This window comes from Schistocerca gregaria, chromosome 5 (genome assembly GCF_023897955.1).
Source record: "Schistocerca gregaria isolate iqSchGreg1 chromosome 5, iqSchGreg1.2, whole genome shotgun sequence".
Classification (NCBI taxonomy): domain Eukaryota; kingdom Metazoa; phylum Arthropoda; class Insecta; order Orthoptera; family Acrididae; genus Schistocerca; species Schistocerca gregaria.
Genome location: NC_064924.1, coordinates 499230778 through 499249819, shown reverse-complemented (window position 1 = coordinate 499249819; position 19042 = coordinate 499230778). Strand labels below are relative to the sequence as shown.

Below are 19042 nucleotides of genomic sequence, written 5' to 3'. Positions count from 1 at the left end.
TGAAGTCTGAGAAACCCCGAAGCGTCGTAGATGACCCTGAGGCAAGTAATTTAATATAATGTTGGACATGTGACGTCATCACATGATGTACTTTACCACAAGTGCAGCAACTGGGCCTGCCGATCCTGCCCTCGCCGGTATGGGCACTGATATACATCTCTCCACTAGGCTACTCTGTTTTCGTTCTTGTATTATCCCGTGTGATATATGGTAGTGCTCGCGGTAGTAATAATACGAGACTAGGATTTTCGGCTTATATTTAACGAGCTTGCAGACATGCATTTCTGTTATGAAGCTGCTAATTCCAAATGCCCTACCAGCACGACATATTTACGCAAAACGTTTCCCACAGCGTGATTTACCTTCTCACGTATCGTTTTCTACTGTGGATCGTCTAATGCGCGAGACGTGGACCCTGCGCGTAAGTAAACACTGAATGCAAAAAGTGTACTGAGAGAAGGTAACTCAGTGGTCGACAGACTGTGTTCTGAAATCAAGGTTAATTATGGCACAAGGTGCAACATGTGAAATGATTTCTACTTTGTAGCTATTCGTGAGCACTACCGTATCGTATCGGCTAGTGTAACCAGAGTAGCCCAGCGAACCGATAAGTAACTAAATTGTAAATTTGTAGTAAGGTCTTATGGGACCAAAGTGCGGGTCATCGGTATTCAAGCTTACACACTACTTAAACCAACTCACGCTATGGACAACACACACACCCATGCCCGAGGGAGGACTCGAATCACCAACGTGTGCGTGTGTGTGTGTGTGTGTGTGTGTGTGTGTGTGTGTGTGTGTGTGTGGAGGGGGGTGGGGAGAGCCGCGCGGACCGTGACAAGACGTCCAAGACCGCGCGGCTAGATACGTAATTCTGCCCCCTAACGGCGAGGGTAGGATCAACAAGTCATCCTATACATACACAGGGTGGTTCTTAATAAGCATTAAAAACCACCGAAGCGACGTAGATGGTGATGAGACAAACATCTGACAAATTTCACACATACCTATACACATTTTTCATTCGTATCTCTGGCGTATTTCGCCCTACTCATTCATCTGAATTCTGAGGAAACTTTTAATTCCCCCAGTAACTGATTCGTCGTTACGATGGAAGGTGCTGTCGCTGGCAACTGACGGGTTCTCCGTAGTTTCACACCACGCTACTCTAGGGAGGGCGTTCAATCTATCTGTGGTACTCAACCCGTGATGCATGGTCTTCGGCCCCGAAACACGTTGGTAAAATTACTGGCTCGCGGCGCTGCTCATTCTCACGACGTGGTTGACGCAGTGAACCAAGCAAAAATGGACCGACAGATTGTGCTTCATACATTTAAAGTATTCAGAATCAACTACTTACAGCAACCGCAGCGGTTCCAGACCGGAGCGCCTAGAACTGCTTGGCCACACCGGCCGGCAGAAACTGTTATTTGTGTTTATGAATAGCTCCAGCCCTTATAATGCCGCCCATTAAGGACGAAATAGTCAATTCATGTAAAGTTGTAAATACTCTACATCATGTTTTGCTCTGGAACAATGCCTCCGTACGCCACGAAGCCACTGAACATCAGCATACTAACGAGTTTAGTTACGAAGACAGCCGTAACTAACATATCAGTTATGGTACAAGATTTTTTTCCAGTGATGAACTTAGAATGGGCTGTACGTACTACACACAACGAATGCGCCATGTACTGCTCGTGAGAAATGTATAAGCAGGAAGACAGACTGTCACAGAGAGGAACAAAATGTTGCGGAGGAGACACGCTGACAATGCAAGAGGAACACAAGTGCCACTTAGGAAGTCTCAGAACGAAAGGAGAGCCCTCACAGGATGCTTGAACTCGCTTATACTTCAAATTTGTAACTGCTGCTGACGTCATAACTTCTTGTTCCTGATGCTAGAAGACTGTTCTCGCAGCTGCACTAACCCCTACAATTAATTTGTGGTAAGTAATTCAATCTGAGAATATTTCCTGAAGTGCTGGAAATGAACAGAGTGAAATTGATCCTAAATCTTGATTTTTTTCGTGCATACATCAGATATCACATCATAAGGCTTTAGTTTTTCAATTGCAGAGCCTCGGGATAATACTGCAAGTATTATTGTTATAAGATTTCTTAAAACATGTACACTTCACAAACTGTTTTAATCATCATTTAGCGATCAATGCAATCGTAAAGGATAAAATGTTAATGCGGTACATACACTCCTGGAAATTGAAATAAGAACACCGTGAACTCATTGTCCCAGGAAGGGGAAACTTTATTGTCACATTCCTGGGGTCAGATACATCACATGATCACACTGACAGAACCACAGGCACATAGACACAGGCAACAGAGCATGCACAATGTCGGCACTAGTACAGTGTATATCCACCTTTCGCAGCAATGCAAGCTGCTATTCTCCCATGGAGACGATCGTAGAGATGCTGGATGTAGTCCTGTCGAACGGCTTGCCATGCCATTTCCACCTGGCGCCTCAGTTGGACCAGCGTTTGTGCTGGACGTGCAGACCGCGTGAGACGACGCTTCATCCAGTCCCAAGATCTTGCTGGCCAGGGTAGTTGACTTACACCTTCTAGAGCACGTTGGGTGGCACGGGATACATGCAGACGTGCATTATCCTGTTGGAACAGCAAGTTCCCTTGCCGGTCTAGGAATGGTAGAACGATGGGTTCGATGACGGTTTGGATGTACCGTGCACTATTCAGTGTCCCCTCGACGATCACCAGAGGTGTACGGCCAGTGTAGGAGATCGCTCCCCACACCATGATGCCGGGTGTTGGCCCTGTGTGCCTCGGTCGTATGCAGTCCTGATTGTGGCGCTCACCTGCACGGCTCCAAACACGCATACGACCATCATTGGCACAAAGGCAGAAGCGACTCTCATCGCTGAAGACGACACGTCTCCATTCGTCCCTCCATTCACGCCTGTCGCGACACCACTGGAGGCGGGCTGCACGATGTTGGGGCGTGAGCGGAAGACGGCCTAACGGTGTGCGGGACCGTATCCCAGCTTCATGGAGACGGTTGCGAATGGTCCTCGCCGGTACCCCAGGAGCAACAGTGTCCCTAATTTGCTGGGAAGTGGCGGTGCGGTCCCCTACGGCACTGCGTAGGATCCTACGGTCTTGGCGTGCATCCGTGCGTCGCTGCGGTCCGGTCCCAGGTCGACGGGCACGTGCACCTTTCGCCGACCACTGGCGACAACATCGATGTACTGTGGAGACGTCACGCCCCACGTGCTGAGCAATTCGGCGGTACGTCCACCCGGCCTCCCGCATGCCCACTATACGCCCTCGCTCGAAGTCCGTCAACTGCACATACGGTTCACGTCCACGCTGTCGCGGGATGCTACCAGTGTTAAAGACTGCGATGGAGCTCCGTATGCCACGGCAAACTGGCTGACACTGACGGCGGCGGTGCACAAATGCTGCGCAGCTAGCGCCATTCGACGGCCAACACCGCGGTTCCTGGTGTGTCCGCTGTGCCGTGCGTGTGATCATTGCTTGTACAGCCCTTTCGCAGTGTCCGGAGCAAGTATGGTGGGTCTGACACACCGGTCTCAATGTGTTCTTTTTTCCATTTCCAGGAGTGTATATAGACGTAAATGGACCCCCCCCCCCCCCTATGAACGATTGCATAATTAGATGTTTGTATTTGCTTATGAAGGATACTAGACATTTTCACGCTGTGGGCAGTAATTGCTTAGGCAAAACCATACTAAGGTCAAGTGGTCGAAATATCGGGGTTCCCACGTACAAAAAAAAAAAAAAAATCTGCTTGTTTACAGTTGGCAATCGTATTATTTCGGGAGTTATGGATTTTTCGACAATGAGGAAAAAATTCTTTCACACTAAATACTAATTTGATTAAAGTGAATGAGTTCACTGACATTTTCTACTTGTAAAGCAAAGAGTAATTACTCGAATGTCGAGTCGCATTCTCCAGTGACTACTCCTAACATACACTCCTGGAAATGGAAAAAAGAACACAATGACACCGGTGTGTCAGACCCACCATACTTGCTCCGGACACTGCGAAAGGGCTGTACAAGCAATGATCACACGCACGGCACAGCGGACACACCAGGAACCGCGGTGTTGGCCGTCGAATGGCGCTAGCTGCGCAGCATTTGTGCACCGCCGCCGTCAGTGTCAGCCAGTTTGCCGTGGCATACGGAGCTCCATCGCAGTCCTTAACACTGGTAGCATCCCGCGACAGCGTGGACGTGAACCGTATGTGCAGTTGACGGACTTCGAGCGAGGGCGTATAGTGGGCATGCGGGAGGCCGGGTGGACGTACCGCCGAATTGCTCAGCACGTGGGGCGTGACGTCTCCACAGTACATCGATGTTGTCGCCAGTGGTCGGCGAAAGGTGCACGTGCCCGTCGACCTGGGACCGGACCGCAGCGACGCACGGATGCACGCCAAGACCGTAGGATCCTACGCAGTGCCGTAGGGGACCGCACCGCCACTTCCCAGCAAATTAGGGACACTGTTGCTCCTGGGGTACCGGCGAGGACCATTCGCAACCGTCTCCATGAAGCTGGGATACGGTCCCGCACACCGTTAGGCCGTCTCCCGCTCACGCCCCAACATCGTGCAGCCCGCCTCCAGTGGTGTCGCGACAGGCGTGAATGGAGGGACGAATGGAGACGTGTCGTCTTCAGCGATGAGAGTCGCTTCTGCCTTTGTGCCAATGATGGTCGTATGCGTGTTTGGAGCCGTGCTGGTGAGCGCCACAATCAGGACTGCATACGACCGAGGCACACAGGGCCAACACCCGGCATCATGGTGTGGGGAGCGATCTCCTACACTGGCCGTACACCTCTGGTGATCGTCGAGGGGACACTGAATAGTGCACGGTACATCCAAACCGTCATCGAACCCATCGTTCTACCATTCCTAGACCGGCAAGGGAACTTGCTGTTCCAACAGGATAATGCACGTCTGCATGTATCCCGTGCCACCCAACGTGCTCTAGAAGGTGTAAGTCAACTACCCTGGCCAGCAAGATCTTGGGACTGGATGAAGCGTCGTCTCACGCGGTCTGCACGTCCAGCACAAACGCTGGTCCAACTGAGGCGCCAGGTGGAAATGGCATGGCAAGCCGTTCCACAGGACTACATCCAGCATCTCTACGATCGTCTCCATGGGAGAATAGCAGCCTGCATTGCTGCGAAAGGTGGATATACACTGTACTAGGGCCGACATTGTGCATGCTCTGTTGCCTGTGTCTATGTGCCTGTGGTTCTGTCAGTGTGATCATGTGATGTATCTGACCCCAGAAATGTGTCAATAAAGTTTCCCCTTCCTGGGACAATGAATTCACGGTGTTCTTATTTCAATTTCCAGGAGTGTATTATGCTGCGAGCCGCTTTTTACACGTACAGAAAACTGACTAGAACAACAGATTATTCTTCTGTTGGACAACGTTCTTTTTCCTGTGCTACATTCTACTTCGGAATCAATGACGCAAACAAAGGCGTCCTGCACAGTGATTTAACCGTGGGGCATGTCGGGAGAAGTTGTATGACAGCGTCGATCAGGATGTCCTAATTTAGGTTTCCCGTTGTTTCTGCACATCAGCCAAAGCAGTTACTTCAGCAGGAGTATTCCTTCTATCCTTATCCGACTTAGAAATGTCCCCTTCACAATGACATCGCCTTAGCCTGTATGCTCAACTAAAAAAAAGTAATCTGTTCTCCAACTTTTCTTCCTCACCTTAAGATTGTTGCATGATTCTACACTCTCGCTATTTCTACTGGATTCGTACTGTAGCAGCTAAAATACAAGCAAAATGACAATGTGCAGTTGAAGTCTGATTGGCAATTCTTGCTGACTGATAACAGAGAGAAAAGATAAGCATGAAATCCTAAAGAAACATTAAAATATTCGATCTAACAACTTATGTTGTCAATATGTAACACAATACGTTCCATATTCATCCCATCGACACCTAAAATAAAGGGCTGATCGCCTGGTAACTATGATACAAAACACTTCCTGTTAATATTTGGAGTATAGAAATCAGTTCGCCATTAGCATCGCAACTGGGTGGTCATCTTGCCGGAGCAGGAATCCCTTCGTCGTCATACAGTGCCATATTTAGAGGTAGGTCTAAATTTCTTGCTCTTGCGCTCGCTTCAGTTATGCGAAAGAGGGAGGCCACACACTGTTGTTTGGTCAACCTAGTCATTGTTGCTGTCACACAAGATCCCTTCAGAGGTTTTTCAGGTGTACTTTCTGACTTTTTGTGTAAGGGACCGTTAGACTCTTGAGAGCTGGTGACAGTATAATATGATTTATTCGTTTTTTCACCCCAATTACCTTTGTTTCAGAGAAAATACCTTAGAAATTTTAAAAAGAAATCACCAAAGCGTACAGCCACACAGCATACTGTTAAACTACTAGCTTCTAACGAAACACGCGTGGTCACCGTCGCTAAGGAAACAGCTCAGCAGAACTTCGCCGTACCGCTGGTCCATTGTATTCAGTGAACTCATACATGAGCTGCATTTCGGAGAACTGTTCATCAGTGAATCAGTCAATAATGCTGTATACATGTATCTATTGACGTACAACTAACACTGCTGGAGAAACAAACCAGACAGAACATTACTGATGTAAGCTTGTCAGAGAGAAGAGTAAAGGGGGCATCACAGTTATAAACAGCAAGTGCCGTGAAGTGAATGGAACAAGTTTGTTTCAAACAAGACACACACAGCGCATACCGTTGACATTTGCATTGCGGTGCACACATTCAGTGCAGTATGGATACGGAGATTAATGGGATTGAGAAATCAAACTAAATACGTTAACAGCTAGCTCCGGATTATCCGCGTACGAATTACGTGGCCTGCTGATTACATGCGCGTGGTTGCCCATTTTCAAAAAGCTAAAACACGTAGTCTCAACTCTTCTATTATATTTTGAACCAACACTTTCGTTTCGAATGCACTATTATGGATGCGACTCACGTTTTATGAAGCAAACCGAGGATCTGAAATAAAATGAAATGTTACCAGAGCATGCAGGACAAAAATTTTGACTCTCCCGAAACACATCAAGCAAAAATAAATGAAAGACAGAAAAAGAAAAAATCTGGAAGACTATTTCTTTAAAGTTAACTGAAAGGAAATGAAATACTGCTTTAAGTACAACTTTGTAAATAATTTTTCGGTTTCTGGGACGTAATGCGAAATTAATACAGTGGAGTTTTAAATGTGACTGAAAATAAGTTTCCGGTGAAAGTGTGTATTTTTGGTTATCAGTGTCTTTGGTTATCGGTACAATCTTTAGTTTGCGTTAACCGGATAATAGTTAACTGTACTCTGTAACGCGACGCAGGAGACCATGGGCCCCTTATAAGAAAATAATCAGAAAACATTCTGGACAGCCATTGAAATTTTGTTGCCAGTTTCCGGTTTACCAGGGGGCAGCCTTTCTTTTCCACGGAGATATGCTTAGCTGTTGTTTCTCCAGTCTACTCTACTTACACAGTGAAGACTGTCTCCAGTTTCGCACTCTTAAGGATATAGGGCAGACACAGAAAACGGCCAGCTGTGCTGCTCGTAGACCACAGATGATACAGATCGCGCAGCACATCATTACAGTGAAAAAAACATGATAACCTGACTAGAGGCGGCGCACACCTGCAGGAAGCTTTTGAAATACCGCTCATTTAATCTTAACTGTAATACTTTCAGTAAAGGATCCTTAATTACAATGGTGAAGTCTTATGCAGCGTTAGATCGTACACAAAGCTATGTGAAAGTAAGTAAAATTTCGTTTCACAACTACAGTTGTTTTAAATTTATAAAAACGAATAAAAAAGTTGTGAACATTTTTTGGGAGCACATCAATCAATTTAAAGGTTGAAGCTAAAGAGAGAGATCCTTACCAGGCAGAAGCGACCGTTTCTATGAGAGAGTATTTTCGTGTCTGACTATTAAGAATAGGGTCGTCATCCACTATATGATCAGAAGTATCCGGACACCCCCAAAAACAAATGTTTTTCACATTAGGTGCATTGTGCTGCCAGCTACTCCATATCAGCGACGTCAGTAGTCATTAGACATCATGAGAGAGCAGAATGGGTCGCTCCACGGAACTCACGGACTTTGAACGTGGTCATGTGATTGGTTGTCAATTGCATCATACGTCTGCACGCGAGATTTCCACACTCCTCAACATCCATAGGTTCACTGTTTCCGAAGTGATAGTGAAGTGGAAACGTGGAGGGACACACACACCACAAAGGCATACAGGCCGACCTCGTCTGACTGACAGACTGCCGACAGTTGAAGAGGGTCGTAATGTGTAATAGGCAGACATCATACAAGAATTCCAAATTGCAGCAGGATTCACTGCAAGTACTACGACAGTTAGGCGCGAGGTGAGGAAACTTTGATTTCATGGTCTAACGGCTGCTCATAAGCCACACATCACGCCGGTAATCGCCAAACGACTCCTCACTTGGAGTAAGAAACATAAACATTGGGACGATTGCACAGTGGAAAAACGTTATGTGGAGTGACGAATCACGGTACACAACGTGGCGATCCAATGGCAGGATGTGGGTTTGGCGAATGGCCAGTGAACGTCTTCCGCCAGCGTGTGTAGTGCCAACAGTAAAATTCTGATGCGGTGGTGTTATGGTGTGGTTATTTTTTTCATGGAGGGGTCTGTACCCCATTTTGTTTTGCATGGCACTATCATAGCACGTGGCTACATTGACGTTTTAAGCACCTTCTTGCTTCCCACTGTTGAAGAGCAATTCGGGGATGGCGATTGCATCTTTCATCACGATCGAGCGCCTGTGATGGACTGGGCTGCACTGAGTCCTGACCTGAATCCTAGAGAACACCTTTGGGATGCTTTTGAACGCAGACTTCGTGCTAAGCCTCACCGACCGACATCGATACCTCTACTCCGTGAAGAATGGTCTGCCATTCCCAAGAAACCTTCAGCACCTGATTGAACGTATGCCTGCGAGAGTGGAAGTTGTCATCAATGTTAAGGATGGGCCAACACCATACTGAATTCCAACATTACTAATGAAGGGCGCCACGAACTTTTAAGTCATTTTCAGCCAGATGTCCGGATACTTTTCGTCACAAAGTGTATATCTGTATCGTAAAAATACGATGGTCCACAGATCTGTGACTCTACGAATAACAAAGGTTTCTAGAGCACAGATCAAGTTATTTAATACATGAGATTGGTGTGCAAGTTCGTAGCGTTTAATAAACACAACTCATACACATAACAGAGACTCAAGTCATCAGTAATATATTCGCTTTCCCTATTTACATCAGTCTGCCAATGCTGGAGTAACTTATCGATTCGGCGACAGTGGAAACAACGTCGTTTTGAGACGAAGAAAGCACCCAGCCATGTTCGGAGCGGATTTTCATCCGGAAAGGAAGTTTCTTGAGGGCTGCTCGATAGAGAGCGGAAACGGTAAAAATCTCTTGGTGCAAGATCCGGCAAATAAGGTGGATGCGGTGTGACTTCACAACCCAACACGTGTATAGCGCTTTTTGCCAGTCTAGCAGAATGCGGGGGCGGGCTCATCGTGGAGTAGCGTCACTTTACACAGTCTTCCTGGTCGTTGTTCTTGGATGGCATCTGCACATCCCAGCTGTTGACAAATATCGGCAGTGATGGTTATACCATTGCTGTTCCGTCACATGCGTAACATATTTTGCGGCTGTGCGTAGATGTTTGCACGTGGAATTGCTGCTTTGTATGGGCTCGTAAAACCAGGAATCTACGTTACTTTTGTATCAAAATTTATACCACCTGATCGGTACACGTCGCGCTCACCTGTGAGTTGCCGGTACTGGACAACAAACAATAAAACATTCCCCTTCTCATATCCTCCAACATTGCAGAGGCCGCTCTACTTATCCTTCTGCCCGAATGTATCCAACGGCAATTAAAATTCAATATATTTTACAATGTTACTGTAGCAGGGAAGCTACACTCTTAAGACACTCTTAACGTTACATGGCGTTTTTTGATTCGGCCATAGTTGCTAGACTCATAGTACTATAAAATAAAGTACGGCAGAGAATTATGGACTGCACATATATTACTTCCGACCGCACTTTGACGACCACTGGTCTAATAAAATGAACACACTTCGTACGCCGCTATTGGTGAGTAGACATAAAACCGTGACATAAAGGCTCTCTATACGTATGCATGTCTTACTAAAAATCCAGTTGACTACACACAGTTGGTAAAATGCGCACAAATGATAAAAAGCACACAGTTAAAATCCTCGCATCGTCCGTACACGCCGATGGCGAACACGATTCGCTACTATCTGTGTACATTTTACCAATTGTGTGTATTTATTCAACGGTATTTTTCTCAACACATGTATACGTGTGAGTGCCTTTTATGCTTTATATTAATTTTATACCAAGTTCCATAAGACCAGATGATGGCAGCACAAGACTGTTGAAACGGATAAGCTTGCATCAAGGAAAGAGTCTGCATTGAGATCGTGGCGTACGAAATGTGTTCATTTTCAACCATACCGACCGCCCCACAGCACAGCGGGTGCACGTTGCAAATCTGGTCTAAGAGGATGTTTGATGCCGCCGAGTCGTGAGAAAGAAAAGCGCACGAGGTGCACTTGGCTCGTCTCGGCGCGGCGCGCGCGGGACGTATCGACGTGTGGTGGTGTGTCCGTGGGCGCGCAATAGCGGCCGCGTTGGGAAGGCCGCCAGCAGCAACGCTAGGCCCCCCAGCACCGCCGAGGGCGCCAGCGCGCTCCAGCGCTCCCCTCGTCGCGCCTCACCGCATCCATTTCATCTTCGGAAAAATTTCCCCTCTCTGTTATGTAGTTCCGCAACCACCACCATCACCGTTCCCATGAGAAGGCACCATACCGAAACTGACGAGCCAGCCTCTCATAAGCGACGGTTGTAACTGGGCTACAGCTACGTTCGCGACGCACATTTTGAGTCCGGCGACGTACGACAACAACGCGATAATGAAGAGTTGCAGTTCGGACACCACGACGCACCGTGGAAGAGAGTGGCTTGCCGCCCATATACATCGGCAGGCGAGGCCAGTAGTGACAACACTGCTTAGCAATCTGACAGCGACACAATACGCTGCAAAGTACCACTCCCGATACAGCAGAACAGCCTCGGAAGGTAAGACTCGGAATGGTACGACGAGCTATTTCCCTACCACATGGAGTGGTCAGGTTCGGCGTAAAATCCAAGTCGACAGCGGCAGTGTTTCAGACCCCCTGCTTGCGAGAAAACGACATTCTCTTCTCTGAGTTGCGGTCGAGACGAGTCACTCAGTTCCCCAGCCAGCCCGGACACGTTTTTCTGCCCCAGCGGAGCAGCGACGGTAGAGCGAGAGGCGGTGTGGCGTGGCGCGGCGCACACCTGTGGACACGACGGCGCGCTTACCTCTCGGTGCCTGTCTGAGGAGAGCGTCGCCATGGCCGCCGGCCGACAAGAAAGCCGCTCCGGCACTCCCGGCAGAGCGCGACGTGCGCTCCGCGGACCCGCCGCCGGCGCCGCGCCTGCGCCACGCTGGCGATCAATACGCACGCAGGCCAGCCGCCGTCAACGGAGGGCAGATAAACCGCCGGCTGAGGAGGCGCACGCCGCCGACGACGGCCACCCGCAGCACCGGCTGCTCGCGCCGCCGTGCCTAGAGCTCTTCAGAAGGAACGCGCTCGGCTCGACAGCAATCAGAAAGTCTACGAGTCTCTGTTTGTCCATCTTTATACAGATGGTTGCAGAACCTCGGCTTTTCAGTATAGAATGTCGGATAAAAACATCTATTAACCGCCTAAATTTCCAATTGTTATTTTGTTTGAGTAACTAGTTTCGGAGCACCATTACGCCATCTCTAGGCCCCCTGACCGACGTGTAGGAGGATTCTTACCTCTAATCTCTCCCACCACGAAGATTTGTCTAGTTTCTCTCATTAAACGCAGCCTAAATGTCTTATGCGAAGCAATCCCTTACTGGACATGCGACATATTTCGTTGTGAAATCCATACGCGTCTGCCGGCCGGTGTAGCCGAGCGGTTCTAGGCGCTACAGTCTGGAACCGCGCTACCGCATCGGTCGCAGGTTCGAATCCTGCCTCGGGCATGGATGTGTGTGATGTCCTTAGGTTATTTAGGTTTAAGTAGTACTGAGTTTTAGGGGACTCATGACCTCAGAAGTCAAGTCCCATAGTGCTGAGAGCCATTTGAACCATACGCGTCTGTATGCTGTTCGGCAATTATCTTCACTGTCATCATGAGTGCATTTAAGAGAAACACCTGTGCAACAGCTACCACTGAACACATCCCTTGCAGTCAAATATACTTCAACCGAAATTTTTGTTGAGTCCGCGTGCCTCGTAAGAACAACTACGACCAGAGATATATGTTGCAAGTACACAATCTCCCGTAGAGACTGAGATTACTGTGTGTGAGATTTTAGCAAAGTCGAACGAAAATTAGAAAATAGCCGGTGGTAACTTTGGTGAATGATCATCCTACACGTCGGTCAGGGGGCCTGAAGGATGGCGTAATGTAGCGCCGAAACTGGTTGCTAAAGTAAAACAAATGGAAATTCAGACCGCCGAATGGTGTTTTGATTCGAAAATGGTTCAAATGGCTCTGAGCACTATGGGACTCAACTGCTGTGGTCATTAGTCTCCTAGACCTTAGAACTACTTAAACCTAACTAACCTAAGGATATCACACACATCCATGCCCGAGGCAGGATTCGAACCTGCGACCGTAGCAGTCGCACGGTTCCGGACTGCGCGCCTACAGTTTTGATTCGACATTCTAGAAAGTCTACGATCGCGGATACGTGCCAATTCCACAAGCGTACCAGGGACTCAATAAATTCTCAAATATTTTCGTATTTCGTTTCTGTTAAATGATACGAAAACCCGGCTAAGGTGTTGTACGGCCACGTTTCCCATGAACTTCAAACTCAATGGAGTATTGATTAGTGGTCAATGGGATAAAATACAAAGTACTGAAAACAGTATCCCACATTCTGAGGGGCTGTATTAAGGACCACAACGATCAAAGAGATCCAGTATAAACATAGGCTCTGAAATGCATACCTTAAGAACTAAGAGCATTTGGTCATCTTTCCTACTGTCAAACACAGTTCTTCTACTACAAGCTCTTTGCTGTTACGAAAGACCTACGGAATACAGTGAACAAGGGTGAACACTTCCTTGAGTTATTGTGAAACATCACAGGTTGGTGCATAAGCTCGTAGCGTTTTTGTTTCGCATGTTGGTATTTCGTTTGCTATGGGTTTCTTTATCGACCGTAACTTTTTATTTGTAGTCCACTGTTGCTATCTGAGTTTACATACTGTCATTCGGAGGTAGTAAGTGGACCTGTGGACGCTATAAAATGGGGTGCCCAGTGGAGAAATAGGACGTAATCTTCTATATGAGTTCAATAGAGGGATGACAGTAGCGGAGGCAGCCAGAAACATTTCGTCCGTGTATGGGAATGATGCCATAGCCCAACACGGGTTTCTCGTTTTAAGTAGGATGTTTTGACATCAGTGACTCCACATTCAGGAAGACCTTCAGGGTTTTAAGACGGTCGTTGAAAGGCATTAATCCACAATGATCCACATTAGTCTACTCGAGAACTGGCACACGTCAAACTGTGATCGTTCCACCATCGGCCGACAATTGCAAGCAAAGGGGAAGGGCCAAAAATCGGTAAAAGAAAGGAATAGTTGAGCCCAAACAGAGCACCAACTCCCTTTACAAAGACCTGCGTGCACCCTCAAGAGATGATATGTATCAGGTGGAACAGCGACAGTGTAGTGTACTAGGAGTTGCATCCCCGAGGTGTAACCATCACTGCTGACATTTATTGTCAACAACTGAGACGTCTTCCAGACGTAATCCAAGAACAATGACCAGGAAGACTGCAGGAAGTGATGCTAGTCCACGATAACGCCCACCTGCATTCTGCTCTGCTGACAAGAAACACTATGCAGGAGTTGTTTGGCAGTCATTTTGCGCTCTCCTGATTCATCTGATTTTGCGCCTTCAGATTTTCAGTTTTTCCGCTCTCTTTCGAACAACCTTCAAGGAACTTCCTTTACGGATGAAAATGCGCCCCGAACATGGGCTCAACGAGTTCTTCGCCTCAAAACCCACGTGATTTCTACAGTCACGGAACCGAAAAGTTAGCCCTGCGCTGGAGAACTGCTGTAAATAGTCAAGGAAAATATATTATTGATGACAAGTCTCTGTCCGTGTATCTATTGTGTTCATTAAACTTATGGTAAAACGCCACGAACTTATGCACCAACCCAATAATTTGCTTGCTATTACGTACGACCTCCACTTGTGATCTATCGTTAAGTACACACTCATTACAATGTCCATACAGCCCGATTCGGCACGTCGTCTTACGGAATCACGCACTCTTTCAAAAATTCAAGTTTGCTCACGGATGTGTTGGCCGATACTAATGATGTGTTCCTGCACTGTTTATGCATCATTAACCTGTAACTGGGGAGGTGAGCATTCATAACATAACTAGGGACGTGGGGTGTTCACAGCACCCTACATAAATACGATACTGAGGTTTCGATTTTTTCTTAAATTATTTATTATACAATAAACACTGCAGCAATTGAAGAACGAACAAGAGAAATGAAAATAGCATTCAGATTGTGTCAGAACACATACAAATCTCAATCACTCTCATACCAGGCCAAATTCCAACACTACAGCACAGTCGTCAAACCTGAATGTTTATTTGCATCTGAGACAATAGCCAGGAACGGACTTTCAGACTTGGAAAAGAAAGAAAGAAAATTCCTCAGAAAGATTCATGGGCCCAGAAAAACATCTAATGAGTTTACGTTCCGCCTAAGATCAAATCAAGAACTTTATCAACGATTTGAAAATATCACCACCACAATGAAGAAAAGAAGACAATCTTTCTATGGACATAATAAAAGAATGGAATCAGAGAGGCTCACCAACAAGATTCTTCTCTTCCAGGAGCACAGGAAGACCCAAGTGAAAGAAGTGCACTGGGATATCGGCAGAAGAAATTGTGAACAGGCAGATCTTAAGGAAAAAGGTTGTGAAGGTGAAGGATTTCTTCGAGGAGAAAACGAAAAAGAACAGAGTATTCTCGGCAGAAGAGCGTGCACGAGTGAGCCGACGTATGAAGGAGTACTGGCAAAAGAGGAAGGAAGAAAATTTTATAAAGTGAAGGAAGTTGTGTAAACGTAGCCCATAAATGGCTATAACGAAAATAAATAAATAAATAAATAAATAAATAATAAACATTGCATCTAGTCTTTTATTAATTCATTTAAGTACAATTTTAATCACTAAGGTACTCGAATAATTACCCGTAAATGAAAAATCAAAAACATGCGTGTAATGGTTTTAAATGTTCGTGTACATACTATTTTTCAAATTAATTAAACAAAAAAAAGCTTTAACCATTTTAAAATTATAGAGAGATATTGACAAACAACAGACATATTAATACAACTTAAAACAATAATTCATGTCAAAAGTCTAGAGATAAATCATTTCAACACTGAACATTTACATCATCACTAGCAGAAGAGTCTGAATTGATACATTTACTGCAGATGTTTTTCATGTGATATAAACACTCAAACTGGTTACCCTTACAATGAAGCATTTCTTGGACAAACTGTGCATCTTCCTTATGTGCGTTTATTACTCTGAACTGCTGGAAGAAACACTTCCGTATTTGAGATCTTAACTGCTGGATGGATCTTGGTACAGCCGAGTTTGAAGCTCTTTTTAAAACCTGACGATGGACAAGCTCCTGCCCCAGCTGTCTTATAAATTGCCTTCTTTCCACAGCAAAACTGGGGATGTTGCTCTTCATTACAACTTTATCATTAATGCAAGCAATATCTACCATCCGAAAGAACACCGCTAATGCCCAAAGTTTTGTTGTTCTGCCTACGGCGTATGTTGCACACAACTGTGTCAACTCCACCTTTTGTAAGGTTGTAGAAGGTAATGATCTCAGGTTTCTATCTGTCACCTGTTGTGACAATACACTTGGAATTTGGATGCACTGTTAACAGCAGAATAACATTTTTACCTTTTTAGGTACGTATGAAAGGCAAGTTATGTCTCCTTTGCAAGCAAAATGTGTACTTGCAGTTTCTCTCCCTTTTATGACAGACAATTGAGTAGGAAGCTGAGACTTATTTTTTTCTCATTGTGCCAACAAGTGTTACCCGCTTTTTCAGTAGTTCTTCAGCGAGCTAGATACTAGTGTACCAGTTATCTGTTATATTTCGTCCAGTTCCTTGAATCCCCTCAGTAAGTCTCAAAACGACATCTTTACCTGAATTACAAACTTGGTAAGGCCCATCAGGTTGTTTTCTCGCACACACTTCCGTTTGAAATGTACACCAAGCCCTTGCATCTCATAATGTCTGTATTTTTGTTCTGTATTGAGCAAGTCTGCTACGAATATACACCAAAAAGGGGCATTTACTTCTAAAGGGAACCAAGTCTGGTATAACTTCCAAGGCTGTACGCATTTCTGCAATTTTCGTTGAAGAAGGTGAATACTCCCCTCATTGCAGCCGTTTTATCCTGTTCCTTACGTTGTCCCGTATCACGAATATTATCAAATCACAAACACCTCGTAAGGAACAAAAATCTGTCCTGGGACGTAGTAGCGTGAAATATTTCTACTCGTAGTCCCTGTGAAGAAGACAGATCCTGAGATCCTGTAAATTCATTTTAGATGCTCTAAAAGAACCAGCAATTATAAGCAGTTCAATTAAAGATCCCATTTCTATTACATTGTTTTTCAGCATCTATTTTTGTTGTTCTTGAAGGCCTCAATGCGATCAATATAAAGGTTGGTGCACTATACTATTGAGCGAATTATTTGCTCATTTTACATCAAAGCATTCTGCAGCAGTATTGCAAAATTAGTTTGGTACCAGAAATCTGAGTTACTATATTTTGCTTCCTTGTTCTGATATTATTAGGCTTCGGTGTAGTCATCCATTTAGTTACTTTATCCCGACCAAGCATAAACCTATCCGGTGTTGTTGGATAGGAGGAAGCCGGATCTTCTCAAGCATCGTCATCAAACTGATCACTTGCAGTTGCATGATCGCTGTATTCGCACTGTCATCCAAATCTTCAATCTATGGAATCTCACAGTCTTCCCCTTCATCAAAAACTTTTAAGACTTTCTGCTCTTCCTCATATGACATCATGATGTACACTACTCAACACAAAGTCGCACGATTAGGGAGGTGGGGTGTTATCAGCACCCCAGCATTTAAAACATGTGTACAATGTTGAGTAGTTTTAAAACACGAACAATAGTTCCGCAACAATGTGCATCCCTTTGAACAAAGCTAAAAAGGCGCTCAACAGTGTAACCAACGTGCTTCACTAAATCCCTGTTAACTTTTACATCTGGGGTGCTGTGAACATCCCACATCCGCAGTTAAAGGTATGGGACTTCCGTACACCAAAGACTTACTCTGTAGGATGTTCGTAATAGCAAAGAGCTTGCAATAGAAGAGATGTTTCGCGATAGCGAAGATGACCAAATGCTCATTGCACTTAAAGATATGCATTTTAGAGCCCATGTTCACCAGATTTTATTTCTTTCTTTGGTTAACGCTACCATCTCTCAAAAGACGGAATACTCGTACTTTTTGTAACACACTGTATTTGAGAAGGGCATACAAATGGGTAATACGCAGATACGGGCAAAGCGCAAATATGGAATCGCTAGAAATACCTCTCGGAAGAACGCATATACATTTTTTTATGAAAGAAAACTCGATTTCTTCGGAAATACTGGAAAAGTGTCGTGTGTCAATTACTTTTACACCCATAGGTTACAAGGCCTATAGGCTATGTTTTGTTTTAGATCAAGCTGGCCGCTTGCAGAGTATGAGTTGGAACATTATCTCGTCGGGAAATTCCCACTGGAGACCAATTCCTGCGTCACTGAATGAATATGGTCAGCTAAAACAATTTCATAGATCGTATCACTTACATTTCCTTTCAGTGTTAACACTGGATTGGGTTTAAACCACGATACGGCCACCTAAACCGTTAAACAACCTCAACATTACGGTAATCCAACTTTTACGGTTGCCCTCGTGTTCTATATACATACATACATACATACATACATAAACTGACGTACCATGCCGTGAGGGCAGTGTAAAGGTAGACATGCAAATCTATGCTGTGCTCTTTCATTTGTAGGTAATGTACGTTTTGAGAACTGATTTTAACACAGCCTTCATCATGAATGTTATAATTATGCAATTCTCTAACAATTTTCGTCGATGAAGCTTTCTCTAGACGTTTATTTATTTTAGCGAACTTTCACGGAATTCATCTTTAATTCGAAGCAAAATTCATTTTTGATGTCTTCATTTCTATGGTTATAAACTTAGCCCTTCACCCACCATCGTGTCTGTCTGACTTTTGCTCACGCTAAATACTACGGCTCTAGATAGCCCTTGTACCTTTTTGTCGCAGACACACCAACGAGGCGTGCACCTACAATTTGGTCGCAACAGTGAACCATAATAAGAGAACAACATAACGCAGGCGTACTGGCAGCCCCAAACACCTGTTAAGGGTCGTACACTACAGGAGGAAAACGAAATTTAGCATTAGTGCATTGAGTGGAGATGATTCCTGTGTGCTGTCGTCATTCTGTCCAACTCCAGTTGCAGTTTCGCCAACACATACGACTTCCACTTTGGCGCAGGCGACAGCAGCATAGCTACCTAGGAGGTACAATTCTTCCAGAGTCCAATGAACGCAAGCTCACAGACAAGTACTCTACACAAGGCAAGAGAGCCATCTCAGCGACGGAAAGGAAAGCCTAAAAAGAAACCCTGGTTTTCCTGTTGTGGCCGGCACCACTAACATGTTAGCTACAAAAACCCCACGTACCCACTTGTTTCATCCAAGCCACATGATTATTCTGGTGGAATGC

At 45.5% G+C, this 19042-nt stretch overlaps 1 protein-coding gene across 4 annotated transcripts in view; it reads right to left on the bottom strand.

The window, feature by feature from the left end:
• The window catches only part of LOC126272870 (alpha-catulin), a 396855-nt gene that overhangs the window by 289474 nt on the left and 88339 nt on the right, over positions 1-19042 (bottom strand). The window contains exon 1 of one of the 4 annotated variants that reach the window (XM_049976093.1): positions 11454-11515. The exons of 2 other annotated variants lie outside the window; for them this stretch is intronic. In XM_049976093.1, the coding sequence (XP_049832050.1) occupies positions 11454-11486 (33 nt within the window). In that variant the 5' untranslated portion in view covers positions 11487-11515. Of the gene's footprint in view, positions 1-11453; positions 11516-19042 lie in introns of those variants that run through there. One more of the 4 variants, XM_049976090.1, reaches the window with a different exon arrangement.